This window comes from Phyllopteryx taeniolatus, chromosome 1 (genome assembly GCF_024500385.1).
Source record: "Phyllopteryx taeniolatus isolate TA_2022b chromosome 1, UOR_Ptae_1.2, whole genome shotgun sequence".
Taxonomy (NCBI): domain Eukaryota; kingdom Metazoa; phylum Chordata; class Actinopteri; order Syngnathiformes; family Syngnathidae; genus Phyllopteryx; species Phyllopteryx taeniolatus.
Window position 1 is genome coordinate 33,384,179 of NC_084502.1, and position 16,947 is coordinate 33,401,125.

Sequence of the window (16,947 nt, forward strand, 5' to 3'; positions counted from 1 at the left end):
TGTTTGGCAAAGTTTTAAGCCAGATGCCCTTCCTGACGCAACCCTCTGCATTTATCCGGGCTTGGGACCGGCCTACAGTTTGCACTGGCTTGTGCCCCCCATAGGTCTGGATTAAATCTCCCGCTTAATGCTAACCCACAATGTAAAATCCCATTGACAGGCTAACAGACATTAGCATCAAAGTCCCGGGAGTCATATCTCCTTGAAGAACAAATATTCACACACAATGGCTGTAGAAACGCATACAAACAGATCATACTCACAGGCATATACATACAATATCTTTCCTACTCAGCGAAAAAGGAGTTATATTCATGCAGTTCGATCTTTTCTTGTTCTGATCATTTAACTAATGTAATGTAGGTGTGTTATCTGCATGCATGGACCACACTGACTGTAAAAGAGGACAAAGACGCAAACAGCACGCTCAACAAAGTACACTCACAACAGGCACAGTAGAAGGCCAAAGAAAGGTCGTGCATTAATTGAGTGTTGACAGTTTTTTTTTTTTTTTTTTTTTAAAGCAGCTTTAAAAGGAATCTGTATTAAAGCGTTCTTAATGCGTTAATTTCGACAGCCCTCATTATTATTCACTTCATTGAGCATTTGTTGTTCAATACCATGCATGATCAGTGGTTCAAACTGAATTTTGATTCAGTTAAGTGCAAAGATAAATCCACCACTGTTCTTACTGAAATTTAGCTTTAGTTGGGATTTTGTCTTCTGACAAGTATCAAAAGTCAAATGAATGAAATGCCAAGCTATTTATGGATTTCATTTGTGTGTTGTCTGCATAGGCAAGCTTTGAGCGCTGAAAGGGCACATGAGTCAGGGTGGTACGTGTGTGTGATTGAGTCTGTGTGTATGTGCAACCAGGCTAGAGATGAGGCAAAAACCACGTGCCGTCTTTTCACTGACACTGACATCATAAACAAAGATTTCTGGAACACAAGGTTCATTGACAAAGAAAGCTCCAAACAGAATTGTCTCCATGGCAATTGATGCCCTCAGGCTACCAAAGACATAAAATGTTGGCCTCAATGTTAACCAGCATCCATACATTCTTCAATGAACCTAACATGCATGTTTTTGGAATGTGGGAGGAATCATGAGTAAATTGAGTATAACATGCAAACTCGACATGAGAAGCCCTTAGCCGAGATTCGAACCCAAAACCTCATTCCATAGACATACAGTACTTACTACTCATTTTGTAATATTATACGTCACAAGTACAAGGAACAAAATGCCTACATTATAGATGAGTAGCATATGGGAATGCTGCTGCTTCACTAAACATTGTTTGGCTTCAACGCAATAATTAAATGAGTGATTTTCCCACTTTTTCTTAATTTCACCATTGTAGTTGCTGAAGGATAATAGATAAAACACTGTGGATTGTGGATATAGTTTATTGCTACTTTTAAGAATACAAAAATAGCAAGATTCAAAGTTCAACAGTAAATAAGAAAACCTCACTCAAATTAAACAAGTGAACTGAAACACAAGATTCCAGAAATAAATGAGGCCTAATTCCCTTCAGTTCCCTTGTTAAAAAAAGAAAAAAAAAAGAATGATATGCTGCCTGATATAAACATAAGACATTAGACAAGATAACAAGCTACACATACGCTAGCATCAAAATCGCACTTTGAGGGTAATATTTACAAAAAAATGGGGAGAATACATTCAAGATAAGGCAACTGCAATTGTGCTGTACTGGCTCAATGGGAAACATCATTCAGATCAATGTAATCATCAGAATATTATGTTGTATAAAATAGGTCTGCCTCTGATTAAATCTTGCCTTATACTTCTGTTTTACCCCATTTGCAACTTTTCAAACACAAGTGTTCAATTCATCAACACAAGGGAATTAAGAGTCTGATTAGGTTGGAACAATCACAGCAAACTATTTTAAGATAGCCCGTATATCCTTACATGTGTACATTAATGAACCAGATGCAGTACTCTGTTTACAATGGGCTGCAAGAATCTTGTGCATAGGCAAGACTTTGGCATTAAATATGCTGCCATTATATTAAAACAAAATCTGCTATATACACAGGAAAATGTTAAGAGAACTACACATAAAAAAGAAGCAGTTGTAATTTCCAAAGGCCACTTAAATTGTGTCAAAGTGCAGATTGTCACTGAATTTAGAATTTGAACACAAACTACAACCTCAAATGCAGCATCACAGGCCCTGTAAAGACACTTTGCATGAATATTATGCATTATGCACCTTACAAATATAAAATGGAATATTATCCAAAGGACACACACACACACACATACTGCATAGTGCACATGAACATGAAGTTCATTTGGTGAAGGCATCCATTTAGCCTTAATTACAAACTGCACTTTTGAGATGATCGACCGTTTAAGTTTGTATAATTTTCATGTATTTATTCACTAGTAAACAAGAATAGGTAAATTACCTGTATTAACAAAATAAGGCACAGTTACCAGCTGTTTTTGTGTGGCCTGTATAGGGGCTTCTACAGTATGACCGGGGGTCGGGGGGATTGGCATTGGTGCACAAAACCCAGAATGTCCGATGCTGTTGCCGATGGAGGCGCTTCCAGGAGGGCCTGGCGCAGAGCGTGACACCATTTTCTCCTTCGGAGCTGTCCTCTAAGACTGCCCTTGAGTCTGAACACCAGTCAGGTCCTTGCAGATGATCTCATTCACTGCAAAGCAAAGAAAGAAACATTTGAGAACATTTAAAACAAACAAATACAGGAAGCAAACAAAATTGAGTACACCCGCTTTGAAAAGTCAGAACATTTTGGGGGAATTTTGATGATGATTAAACTTACCTGTGGTTGACTTACTAACTGTAGAACCTAGCTTTGCTAGACCTTTAATAGAGTGTTTTTTATTTTTGCATCAATTCAATTTTTGTGTGCGTCTGCATTGACAAATTCTCATATGCAATCAATGGTCCACATTTGTGGGAGTATTAATGTCATTGAAAATTTTGATTACGAAATAGACACATTGAAGAATTAGGTCAATCAAATCACATTTGTTCGTGCGTCATATTAACAAGGTCATAAAATAAAAGTGCACTACTCAGGAGCAAACAGAAGAGGGTGCTGTTGATTCAGTCTGAACAACAACATTCTGTTCGTATTTAGAAATGTCATTATCCATCCATCCATGCATCCATTTTCTGAGCCGCTTCTCCTCACGAGGGTCGCGGGCGTGCTGGAGCCTATCCCAGCTATCATCGGGCAGGAGGCGGGGTACACCCTGAACTGGTTGCCAGCCAATCGCAGGGCACATACAAACAAACAACCATTCACACCTACGGGCAATGTAGAGTCGTCAAGTAACCTAGCATGCATGTTTTTGGGATGTGGGAGGAAACCGGACTGCCCGGAGAAAACCCACGCAGGCACGGGGAGAACATGCAAACTCCACACAGGCGGGGCCGGGGATTGAACCCGGGTCTCCAGAACTGTGAGGCTGACGCTGTAACCAGTCGTCCACCGTGGCGCCTAGATTTAATTTAATTTATTTATTTTAACATTTCACAACGGGTGATAAGGAATAGTGGGTAAAAATGATTTGCTTGAAAAAGCTCTTTGGGCGTATGTTAGTGTTGTTGAAAAGCACTGTGTAAAACAAACTTTCTACCTCCATTTTTATCAAATATGTAAAATATTTGTGGATGTCAAATGCTCTTGTATCTGAAAGAAAATTCCAATAAAAAGATTTAAAAAAAAACCACAAATCACTTAAATACCTGCAGAATTGGTAGCATTGATTAAAAATTAGAGGATGTGTTCCTTTGGAGTCGCACTATATAATCATTTCCTGCTGATGACGTAAACACACAAGCATGGGCGTGGAAATGGAAACTGTTTGCACAGAGGTTCTAAAAATAGAATCACAATGCATGGGAGGAGTGCGTAGAGAAGGTTTGACATGGTGTTTGCAAAGTAAAGCAGTTGCATTCAGGGTTAAATAAGTAAGATTACTTGCACGGTCCACAGAGAGTGTGCACTTGCCTGCACTGCCGAAGCATTGAGGAAGTTCAACTAGCTGTCAGCCTGCTTGAACAAAGACTAGCAAGCAAAAAAATTGAGATTGTCACGATATCGCAGGGCACTCAGCGGGGAAGATTTTGCGTAAGACGGCGGCTAAAACCTTCCACTTCAAACATTGCAGGAGGAGAAAATCACTGTGGTTTAAAGTTGGATTTATAGTGCGTGGTTCAAGTTACGCCGTTCTAAATCGACCACTTTTTTTTCACTCTCAAGTGACACAATTGAGATATGTGTCATGCCAGTGTAAATATTAGGGCCAGACCCATTAATCGGCCGGCCGATTTATCCATCCATCCATTTTCTGAGCCGCTTGTCCTCACTAGGGTCGCGGGCGTGCTGGAGCCTATCCCAGCTGTCATCGGGCAGGAGGCGGGGTACACCCTGAACTGGTTGCCAGCCAATCGCAGGGCACATAGAAACAAACAACCATTCGCACTCACAGTCATGCCTACGGGCAATTTAGAGTCTCCAATTAATACATGTTTTTGGGATGTGGGAGGAAACCGGAGTGCCCGGAGAAAACCCACGCAGGCACGGGGAGAACATGCAAACTCCACACAGGCGGGGCCAGGGATTGAACCCGGGTCCTCAGAACTGTGAGGCTGACGCTCTAACCAGTCGGCCACCGTGCCGCCCCGGCCGATTTAATTAAATTAAATTTTCTAAAAATATATATGGACATTAACACAATACAACATAAGGCAAAGATAATGACAAACATAAAAGTATAAGTGTTTTAAATTTTTAATTAAGTTTAAAGCTATAGTATGTTATTTTTGCCCCTCCCCCAAGCTCAAATTCTGCATTACAACAAAAGAACAGAGCCGTCGCTTCAATATGTCGTAGGCAATGCATGTTATGCCCCTTATATGTGATTCTACAACATTTTTACTGTTTTGAAGGACATGCATCATTTCCGTGCCGTCATTTGCAGTGCGACACCAACCGGGCCAGCGCGGGAAATAAATAGGGCATTCACTAAATATAAAAAAAATAAGATACTGACAAATACAGCAAGACGTTAGAGGAGCTGAATGGCTTAATCAGCGTTGTGTCATCTCCTCCAGTAGTGGCTTGGGTGAAAATGACTTTTCTTAACCAAAAAGGTTGTGGACTATGGGTTTATTAAATGTGATTAAAGAATGTGGGTGTGGTGAAACTATTTAAACAGGTTTTTTTTTTTTTTTTTTTTTTATATGGTCGCTATATCGTGGATTTTACATCTATTAGGGGCTCTGGAACGTATCCCCCGCAATAAACGGGGATTCACTGTGAATCGGAATTGAGTGCTTGGATCTGCAGTGTAAATCCAACCTTAGATGTGATCAGTGCAATCACCTTCACGTCAGTGAATTTGGAAGTTTCCTTCTCAACAGTTCATTTCCATATACAAAAACAGAAGTCCAGCTCAAACATTGGCAACCATCTTAACACAAATTATACCATGCATGGAACGACAGGGGCTTCAGTGTGGTTAACCACACAATTACCAAAAAGACAACAACAAAAAAAATGGGACAACAGAGTTCTATCAAAATTTTAGGATAAAACCATGCCTCTAAAGAAACCTTCGAGTTTAGCTCATTGCTAGCTTCATGCTAAAGTACAACCCCAATTCCAAGGGTCGTATTTTACGCTTCATAATGCGCCACACATTTTCAATGGGAGACAGGTCTGGACTGCAGGCAGGCCAGTCTAGTACCCGCACTCTTTTACTACAAAGCCATGCTGTTGTAACACATGCATAATGTTGTTTGGCATTGCCTTGCTGAAATAAGCAGGGGCGTCCATGAAAAAGACGTTGCTTGGATGGCAGCATATGTTTCTCCAAAACCTGTATGTACCTTTAAGCATTAATGGTGCCTTCACAGATGTGTAAGTTACCCATGCCATTGGCACTAACACAGCCCCATACCATCACAGATGCTGGCTTTTGAACTTTGCGTCCAACAGTCCGGATGGTTCTTTTCCTCTTTGGCCCGGAGGACACGATGTCCACAATTTCCAAAAACAATTTGAAATGTGGACTCGTCGGACCACAGAACACTTGTCCAATTTTCATCAGTCCATCTTAGATGAGCTCGGGCCCAGAGAAGCCGGCGGCGTTTCTGGATGTTTTTGATTAATGGCTTTTGCTTTGCATAGTAGAGTTTCAAGTTGCACTTACGGATGTAGCGCCGAATTGTATTTACTGTCATTGGTTTTCTGAAGTGTTCCTGAGCCCATGCGGTGATATTCTTTACACATTAATTTTTGTTGCAGTGCCGCCTGAGGGATCGAAGGTCACGGGCATTCAATGTTGGTTTTCGGCCTTGCCGCTTACATGCATGAACTTACTCACATGAACCTTTTGATGATATTATGGACCGTAGATGACGCACGCACTTGTTCACAAAGAGGTGAACCTCGCCCCATCTTTGCTTGTTAATGAATGAGCAATTCAGGGAAGCTCCTTTTATACCCAATCATGGCACCCACCTGTTCCCAATTAGCCTGTTCACCTGTGGGATGTTCCAAACAGGTGTTTGTTGAGCATTCCTCAACTTTCTCAGTCTTTTTTGCCACCTGTCCCAGCTTTTTTGGAACGTGTTGCAGCCATAAAATTCTAAGTTAATGATTATTTGCTAAAAACAATCAAGTTTAGCAGTTTGAACATTAAATATCTTGTCTTTGTAGTGTATTCAATTAAATATAGGTTGAACATGATTTGCAAATCATTGTATTCTGTTTTTACTTTTACAAAATACAGCATGTAGTTGTCATATTGGGTCGGAAGTACAGTACAGGACACCACCCGCCAAACTGGCTGTCAAAAAAATAGCAATCGCTGGTCTAGCATGTGTGTGCGTGCGTGTGTACATTGGCGCTTAGCGACGTTTCGGACCGCCACTGCTTCCACTGTGTCACTAGCGACTCATTAGGTCCGATGACTAATGCGAGCATTTCAAAGTGTGCCAAAAAAGCTCTTTGCTTGCTACTCAGGCTATTACGTAGCATGTTGTGTCTGTGCCTGCTGTAACCATGGAGACGCACAGATCCACTAATGTTATCTGAAATCGCTGAAATACAGTACACATTCCTCTGGTATCTAGAGCTAAGGAACCTAAATTACATGAGAAAAATCTCACAGCACACCACCAAATGTAAATGTCACAAATAGTATGAATACTGAAATAATGATGATCTCGTCTCGATTTACTCACAAATTTACTGGGCCTGTTTAATAGAACACAAAGCTGATATAGTTACAGGAAGCCTTATTCTGTTGCATGAAAAACAACAGGTGGATACACAGGTCCATTGTACCTTCTGCCATCTAGTGAGAGAGAATTTAATGGCTCTGCCTGTCACTATATGTCGCTGGCGTAGATTTACAAAATATGTTTGTAATGAACAGATAATAATTTTCTGACAATTTAAGTGAAATTAGAAAATTTTCTATGGCACCCCAGTTGATCTCTCACCGCTATATACAGTATTTTAGTTCTTGGTCAATCCATGTGACCTGCCATCAATCAACCAACAAATTTTGTCGCGCTACCAATCGATTAATCCATCAATTAATTAATCAATCAATCACTCAATCAATCTTTATCTAAGGCAGACCTTCAATAGTGTCGCCAAATGCCATGGGAGCGGAAGAATACAGTACATGCCAACAGAATAAAATATGAAATCCCAGTTGCATTTCAAAGAACTTGTTATTTGAAATGGCAGGGATAAAGAAAAGCAATGTAAGCTTGAGGGTAATGAAATCTCGGACGATTTGAAAATGCTAGCAGGACACCTTTTGTGGGTCTCAAAGTGGATGTCTTGGTAAAAGAGGACATTTGGCCACCCAAGTCTGTTGAGCTAGCTAGTCTCTAAACAGCCATCAGTGCAGACGGAGTCAATCATCTTTTTTTTAATGATTTTAATGTATTTTAATTTACGCTTGAAAATTAAAGGACAAATATAAGTGTTCTATGTGGGGGGGAGCATTTTACAAACATGTCAAGGACAAGGGACAAACATGTTCCCTATTTTGAAGGCGTGTGGAGAGGTATTGTTGAGAATGATGACGTACCACTGCAACCGACAGTAAGTGCCTTTTTGAACAAAGTAACATCATTCAGCACTGTGCTCCATCTAAAGCCTTCAGCAACATAGTTGTGAGTCAAAGGGTGTAACTACAAAAAAAACACACCTCCATAACAGCTCACCATAAAAACAGCAATCCTTTCATAAAGCAAATAAGCGAGGCCTTAAGTGGACATATTATGGAAAATGTATTTTTTAATGACTTGTATACAAACAGTCAGGTCTCTATAGTGCCTGCGCACTCAACAAGTGTGATCATAAACAAGCAAGTAAATGTTTTGTCGGATGCCTATTTCTGAAAATGTGTCTGTGGGCAAGCCGTTCTTGCACTTTCGTTCTGCCATGTTATGTAACAGATGCTAATGTACATAATAACCACCCCCACATTGAGTTTCATCCATCCATGACATGACCAGCTAGCCTGGGTGACTATCCAGTGCCACTTTCAAGCAACAGCTTCTAATAAGGGGCACGTACTTGATTTCTCGTGTAGTTATCGACGCGGTAGTAGTGTGTTTGGGGGTGGGGAATATTTGCGTTTGATGATGTGTTCACGTGCCACATACACACAGCGAAATGCTGCACACACAACTAGAAGCAAGCAGCTGGCGAGCTCCAGCCCACTGCTACACACATATAATCGCCGGTGAGATCCAGTTCGCTGCTACATGTACACTCTAGCCACCTAGCTCCACACCCAGTCGTCATGGTAACAAAAGTCGAATAGCCCAGCAGTATAAAGAGTGGGATGAGAGCTAGCCTACTTGCACGAGAAAACCCCTTGCAACAGGCTGATTTAATCAAAACAAGAAATAAGAAACAAATAAGAAAATAATAATAAATAAATAATACATATCATTCTTGATCCTTGGGGCATTTCAATAAAACATGTCACAGACATGTTATCAAGACACTGTTTAAAATTGCAAAAAAAAAGCAAACTGTCTCCTTTGATGGGTTCTGAGCTGAAGTTTGTAAACTATAATAATTTCAAGTAAATAAATTAAATGTCCCCCTCATCAAAATAATTTTTTTCTACCGATTTATGCATAACATAGGTCAAAATGAGCCTGTGACATGGTTTAAGTTTGACATCTATGCGATTTGTCGATTGAATATAAAAGCCAATAAATGGCATAAGCCTTGCAAAACGGTTTGGATTTGAAATGGCTCACATTGTGACATAGTTTTGTCAATTAATATTCAAGTACCTAACCACTTTGTCGGTTGGTACCCACTAGGGTTTGGCATCGTTTGAATTTGAGCGATTACGGTCCCGGTTCCGGCTCCTCATTTCGATTCCGGTTCCAAACGATTCTCGATTCCAATTCTTTTAGGGGACTGGGTCAAAAAGGTTTGCAGGATTTAAATATAGGGTGTCCAAATTATAAACATCAATTTTCTTAGCAGCCTGCAACCCAAACTAAAATGAACATTTTAAATCCAAGCACATTCTTTTTAGGGTGAGCATTACAAGTAGCTAAACTCTGCTGTCGTCACCACGTCAGCCGCCATGTTGATTTTAAGTCTGTGGCGGAATTTGCTCCGACACCTAATGCCTTCTTGTCACTTTCATCTCCCCACTGTAGCCGCAGGACCCACCGAGCTTGAAACATGTTTAAAGACGCGGCAACACAGAGTGGCGCTTTAACTTGATCTAATGTAGGCTTGGCACTCCAGCCGCTCCCTTCAATAGGTGAGTGTCTGGCTCCTAAGATCGGTGCCAGTGGGCGGAGACACAGGCGACTTGCACAGTAGCCGAGTCAGGTCGCAGCAGACGCCTGCGGAGCGTGTTTGGAATTGACGTGTTTGTGCATCCTCATGTGTGCACAGCAAAGGTGTGAAGCGGATTGAACGGACTAATAAGGGCGGGGGGGGTCATCCAATATAGCTGATTATCCGTTAAATTGAAGCATTTTTGGGGGGGGGACCGGGGGGGGGGGGGGGGGCATAAGCACCCATATTACTGCACAGTACAAAATTATTGTTTTGTCAGGTTTTTTTGTGGCCTAAAACACCCAGTACAGGACAAAGTTATTATAAATAAGTATATAAAAAAAAATCTTGAAAATGTTTTAAGTTTTCACAATTTATCTAAACTTATCACGCCAGTGTGCTTGGTCATGGTGACATTGTTGACAAAGTGCTCATCATAGGCGAGTTGGTTTCATGACCCACGAGGAATTAGTGCGCTTCCTAGTTCCAAATCTGTTGTCAAAGGCTTGACAACAAATTTTTTTACTGCACCAGAAATAGCATGTTCCAGACTCCAAAGACTTGTGTTTTGTGCTCCTCAGAGTTAATGCTGCAGCCATGACATGCTCTCGCTGTCTGCTCGATGTACAATAGATAATAGATATAACCATCGTCACATTACCGCCACGTCAATGCCCTACATTCAACATGGCCGCCACGTAGGCACGTCTATCAGAATTAGATCTAGTAATATTGTATATCTGTGACCCGGAAATATGTCAGTCCCATTCTCTACCTGCATTACGCCACAGTGCCAATAAACAATAGAGGGCAATTCTGGAACTAACAGACTTTGTCAACGGCATTAAGTGAAAAATGGAAACTATTTTACGACCCATTGCTCAGTCCCATTGGTCCATTTTATCGAGGTTCCACCATACAGAAAAATTAAAGGAGGAGGGAGGGCCCATTTACTTTGTGTTTACAAAACATGCTACAATGAATTCAATATGCTGTCAGTCAACATATGCTAACCATTTATAAAAAAGTCTAAATCTCATATTACTGTTATCAATGCAACGTTATTAGTATGATATCTAAAAAGATTGTAATTTCTAATCGAACTTTTTACACCTTGCAAACGGATCATCAACGAGATTTTTTTTCCACAGACGATTGCCCGCATGGGAAGGGGGGTGGCCATCGGGATGGCCGCCCTCAAGTCTATGGTGACTCCGCCCCTGGCTAATACATATTGGAAACGTCATAGACGGGCTAATCAATAGCATCTATGTGCCAGTGTTATTATATCGCTTTAAGTAACGGATATTTGAACACAAATAGTGCAACAACACAGGTAGATAGACAATAATGACACATGGCATAATAAGGCATATTTTCTTTATCATCTGTAAAAAAAAAAAAATAATAATACTGCACTTAGTGTGGTTACAAAACTCTTAGTTTGCGTTTGCATGATTGCATTATACTGCCCTCGATGGCCAATTCACACAAACCAAAAGGAGCGGCAATGAATTAATCATGATGCACAGAATTATTAATTCTTTATATTCTATTTAATTATTTCATTACTGTATGTTTTTAAACAGTAAAATATTATAGAGCGCAATCTTCCTCATTAAAAATACTACAAAATGTTTTGTTGTTTTATGGAGGTTGTAATGTATTAATGGTGCTTCCATTCATTTCAATGGGAAAATAATTTCAATTTGAGTGTTTTGAGATATGAGCATGATCATGGAACAAATTAAATGCTTACACATTCTAATGTCAAGAGGTCACTGAAAATGAAAAAAATCTTCAAGCGAAGAAATTCATGACTGGATTTTTCTCCCCCTTAATTGACTATTTTCCGCAGCAGTTGAGTCAGAAAATTCAGTCAAATTGTCATACATTCAATATATACTGTACATGCATGTAACCCGAAACATGCTTGGTAGAAGTAACAATGTGAACAATACTTTAAAGCAGGCCTTACATGTGTAGTAAGGCCCTTTCGACACTACTGTGTGTGCTAAGACTAATGTGTATCCAAGCTGTCAATGTGTGCTTTATCTTCCTGGACTGGCCCGATCTTCACCTGATGGAATCGTTTGACCTGCTTCACTGCCTCTGACCATTTTGTTCCATAGCCACTCACTACGCCTGTGGAGGCCGAGCCCCACTTTCGTGCTGCTTCTTAAGTAACTCACTGAAGAAGGTAGACCACGCAAGTCAAGTTTGAACGTGAGCATGGAGCATGGAAACGTGAGTGTGTGTGTGTGGGCTGGAAACAGAAGCTCCCTAGGTAGTGGGGGAGACATACGAGGTTTGTGTACGACACCAAAGAGGAAAAACCTGACTTTCATTTAACAGTTGTGATACCTCCAACAAATGACAGTTAACACCACGCAAAGTAAACTTGTACCAGGATGTGGCCTCCCACATCTTCAAAAATGACAACACACACGTGAGCACTGTCGGCAATCTTGCAAAGGCGGGGAATCCCTCCTGCTGTTTCTCATTTTCAAGTGTATCCAGTAACACAACAGCACAAAATGGTGGATCCAGGCAGTGTCACTGGCACTTTCACGAGAAACAACTCCTCCTCTTAATAATGCCCTTCAGTCAGTGTCAAATCACAATTGTCAATGTCGAATAAAAACAATGTATTTTGAACATTTTGTTTTCATGAGTTTAGGGTAAAAAGGCAAGAAAATGTGCAAGATTTGGAGAAAGACGCTTTTCGATGGACAATGACGAAATGTTAGTCTGGCTACAATTTCCCATGCGTAGAACATTGACAGTTAAAAGGTAGCATTGCAAATATAGATACGTACTATATTTTAACTGTGACTCATTTACTGATTGTTGCCAAATATACTTCAACAACAACAATTTTTGCTATGATGTGTCATTAGCCGACATGTCAGTCAATTACCGTAATTTCTCGTGTATAATGCACATTTTTTCCCCCAAAAAATTGTCAATAGTCAATAGTGCGCATTATACATAGTTGTAGGGAAAAATGGGGAAAAAACTGTCACATTTTATAAATGTATGCTGCCATCTAGAGGTTATAAAAAAGCTGTACACTTTCATTCCAACAACTCCGCCACCTAGAGGTTATGAGAAAGGTGAACACTTTCATTCTAATAGGCCGCCACCTAGAGGTTACAAAAAAGGTGTAGCCTACACTTTCAATCCAATATGACAGGGGTACATATGACTGCATATACTGTATGTACAGTTGTGTTCATAAATTTACATACCCTGTCAGAATTTGTGAAATTATTATTATTATTATTTTAAATATTACTGAACAACAACCACCGGCGGGCGGCACGGTGGACGACTCGTTAGCGCATCTGCCTCACAGTTCTGAGGACTGGGGTTCAAATCCCGGCCCCGCCTGTGTGGAGTTTGCATGTTCTGCTCTGTTTCTCTGGGCATTCCAGTTTCCTCTCACATCCCAAAAACATGCGTGGTAGGTTGATTGAAGACTCTAAATTGCCCGTAGGTGTGAATGTGAGTGCGAATTGTTGTTTGTTTATATGTGCCCTGCGATTGGCTGGCGACCGGTTGACGGTCTACCCCGCCTCCTGCCCAAAGATAACTGGGATGGGCTCCAGGAGCCCGTGACCCTACTGAGGATAAGCGGTAAAGAAAATGGATGGATGATGGATGAACAACAACCATCATTCATTTCTTTATGGATATGTTTTTTTTAAATGATAATGCTTTTCTGAAATGCTTGACAGTATAATTTGAATCCCATTAAAAAAAAGTAAATGTGTTTCGCTTAGCCCTTCATGTTTTCTTTAAAGAATTGTACCCATCTTACAAATTCTGCCTGGGTAATCAAACATATGAGCACAACTGTGTGTTTTCTCATTTACTAAATAAAAGTAAGGCTGTGAATTTCAAAATAAGAGAAAGTAAATAAAAAAGTATTACATGTTCAAATAAAGTGCTTAATTTCAGAATAATTCTTTGAAAAAATACTTAATGTTTTGATCATATGGGTAGAAGCAAAATTATGCATTGTAAAAATGCTTTATACATAGGTAGAAGGGTTTTCCAGAATTTTGAGGTCAACTTTGGGGGTGCGCATTATACATGGGTGCACATTATAAACGGGAAATTATGGTACATTACAAGTAGAGATGAAACTTAAAACGATTAGCATAGATCATTTTACACTTGAGACTATGTCAGTTTGAGGATGCACATGTCTGGAAACAATGAGTCCTAGCCATGGAACAATGAGTCCCCGCAACTTATCATCATGGAGTACAGATACATTATTCTTCTGCTATATGACGGTCGTTGCTTTGCGGTCCCGCTATATTGCAGATTTTTATTTGTACAATTTGTACCATATTCTTGTGTTATCCAATGCTCTTGCTCCCTCTCTCTCAATATATTATGTTTCAGCCTACCACGATAGCAAATCTTTTAGGACGATGTATTTTCCCAAAAGGTATCACAATAGTATAAATGATAGTATCGTTAATGTTTTTTTTAATTATTTTTATGCCACTGACGTAATGGTATTATTAAGCATAATAATTCAAGCCATAAAATTCTAAGTTAATGATTATTTGCTAAAAACAATAAAGTTTATCAGTTTGAACATTCAATATATTGTCTTTGTAGTGTATTCAATTAAATATAGGTCGAACATGATTTGCAAATCATTGTATTCTGTTTTTATTTGTTTAACACAACGTCCCAACTTCATTGGAATTGGGGTTGTACATCCTTTTTAAGAACTATTAACTTTCAATACTAAAGAATATTTAACATTGGCATTGTAATGTGGAACAATAAGTAAAATATCTTAGATAAATAAAAAAATACAGGAAGTCCTCGATTTACGAACGAGTTACCTTCCTACGCTGGCGACCTAACACAATTTTCCGCGTAAGTTGGATTTCACCGTTAAAGTCGAAATTTACGGCGAAATACTTCTGTTATGGGTATTGTCCCACGTGATTGTGACAGCAAGCTCAGTGTGTGTGGGCGTGTGCGTCGATGTGTGAGTGAGACGGGACTGCAAAGGAGGAAGGAGTGCGCGCCGGTATGAGTGTGTACAGTAGCAAGTGTAGTGACGGAGAGCGGGAAAGAGTAGCAATTAGCGGAGGACCCGTTGACGTTGAATGTGCAGAGGAGCTAATAAAGCCATTAAAGCAACAAATCGGTGCTTCGTGCCTTTATTGTTGCCGCCACCCAGCTCAGCTGTGCAACGAGAGAAGGGAGTTAACCCCTGCGTCTCCCGACCACGGTCAGGTGACCGTAGCAGGAAAGGTTAACAGTTCGTATAAAGAAACTAAAATACATTAAAATAAAAAAATAAGATGCTGTACTTACCATTACTGCTGAGTGTGAAAAAAGGAGGGCGAAAAAGGTAAAGATACTCCCACTGCACAAACACAGACAAGCACTATGCACTAGCTAAGCAGAAACAGTATGGTGCTGGGGACAAAATGGCGGACGAGGCACGGGCGTCGTAAAGTCAAAACATTGTAGGTCGAGTGCATCGTAACTCGAGGACTTCCTGTATAAATAAATTAGACTCAGGCTCTGTTCGCAAAAACTGCACTTAAACACTTATTAAACATTTGGCACATTGGTATAGAGTCATCAACCCACTAAAACGTCTTAAAGCCTGCCAAATTTAAAAATATTTTTTTTCAAAACACCATGTATGTGCTCAAAAGCATCTGGGCTTTGCCACTGTTTTAAAATCAGATGCCATACATTTTCGTAAATAGTTGTACAAAGTTGGCAAGACGAAGTCGTCACTTCTCAAGGGACAGACTGTGGACCAAAGCTCCATCATCGGGTCTGTGCAAGTCATTTTCTCACAGGTTTATATGTATTCAATATTTGGCTGGTCTGTCTTCGAGCAATTTAGCAAAGCTTATTAGCTAGTCTGCTAGTAGAAAACAGGGCGCTATCCATTTTACTGCTAAAAGAGCATGTCTGTGCCCATAATCTGAGGAACAAAGAACTCAATCAATTAGCCATTCCCTCAATGATGATGTTAAACATGACTGAATTTTCACTCCATCTATTTTTGAATCAACTTTCCAGTTGAAATGTAAACTGCAATAAATATACATAACATTCTCCTTTTCGACTGACACTTAACACATTCTAACTACTTTGGTAGAGAGAAGAAGGCTAAAATCATCATTCAAGCCAGTTACTCTGTTTTCTCAATGGCCCTGCCTTGGTCAAATGACATGGAAGGATTTGCTCACTAGTGGTGCCATCAGAGGTCACTTCAACTCTTGCCACTTATGTGTTATGTCATGGTGAACAGCTATAGTGATATGTTCCCAACATGCTTGAAAATCATTATAGGTGCCATGTAAACGGCAGACGCTTTGGTTTGACAGATACACCATCCGCTTAGCACACTAATATCTTATTTTCACTTTGTGTACGAGGATAATGTATTTGCTTTGTGCTTTTACAGTATGCTTGGCTATTTGCTAAATTATAACTAATAATTATTTTTACAACTAAATCCCAGTTTGGCTGCATTTTGTGTTTATTTGTTCTGCTTTAGTCATGTATTACTTGGACACCTTCTTCCTGTTTATATTCTTGTGACCAATAGGAAGAGAGTCATGAGATGTCACGTGTTTGTTGTGCATTTTGGTACTTGGAAGTTTGACACAATACAAAGCTAACCAGGTGCCAAACCCATTACCAGGTTGCGATGTGTAAAAGCACCTACATTTCTTGGGTTCTTGCATGCTTGAAAACCAATTTTGCTTGTTGCCGTTTACAATTTTTGACATATAAAAAGTGTATGGAGTTGCTGATTTTATCATTTTTGCATTAAAAGAAAACTTTAGTTTTAGGCGCTTTTACAGGTATCTGTAAATGTTTTTGGTCTACATTTCCTTTGTCAATACCATGATAATACCAATCATGATTTTTGTCATGATAACCCCCTGATATCAAAAACTTGGTGAACTAATAAGGAAAAAATATTCACATATTGTCACACACAGTGGATTAGCATAGAGCAGGGATGGGCAAGTGGAGGCCCGCAGGCCACATGTGGAAGCAGTTTATATGTTCATCAAATATA

The 16,947-nt window shown here is 39.9% G+C and overlaps 1 protein-coding gene across 5 annotated transcripts in view; it reads right to left on the reverse strand.

The window, feature by feature from the left end:
- Positions 1-1,396: 1,396 nt before the first annotated feature.
- nfatc2a (nuclear factor of activated T cells 2a) overlaps positions 1,397-16,947 on the reverse strand; it is a 39,233-nt gene continuing 23,682 nt past the window's right edge. For all 5 annotated transcript variants that reach the window (XM_061790315.1, XM_061790329.1, XM_061790300.1 and 2 more), the window contains one exon: positions 1,397-2,696. In XM_061790315.1, coding sequence (XP_061646299.1) covers positions 2,641-2,696 — 56 coding nt within the window. In that variant the 3' untranslated portion in view covers positions 1,397-2,640. The remainder of the gene's footprint in view (positions 2,697-16,947) is intronic.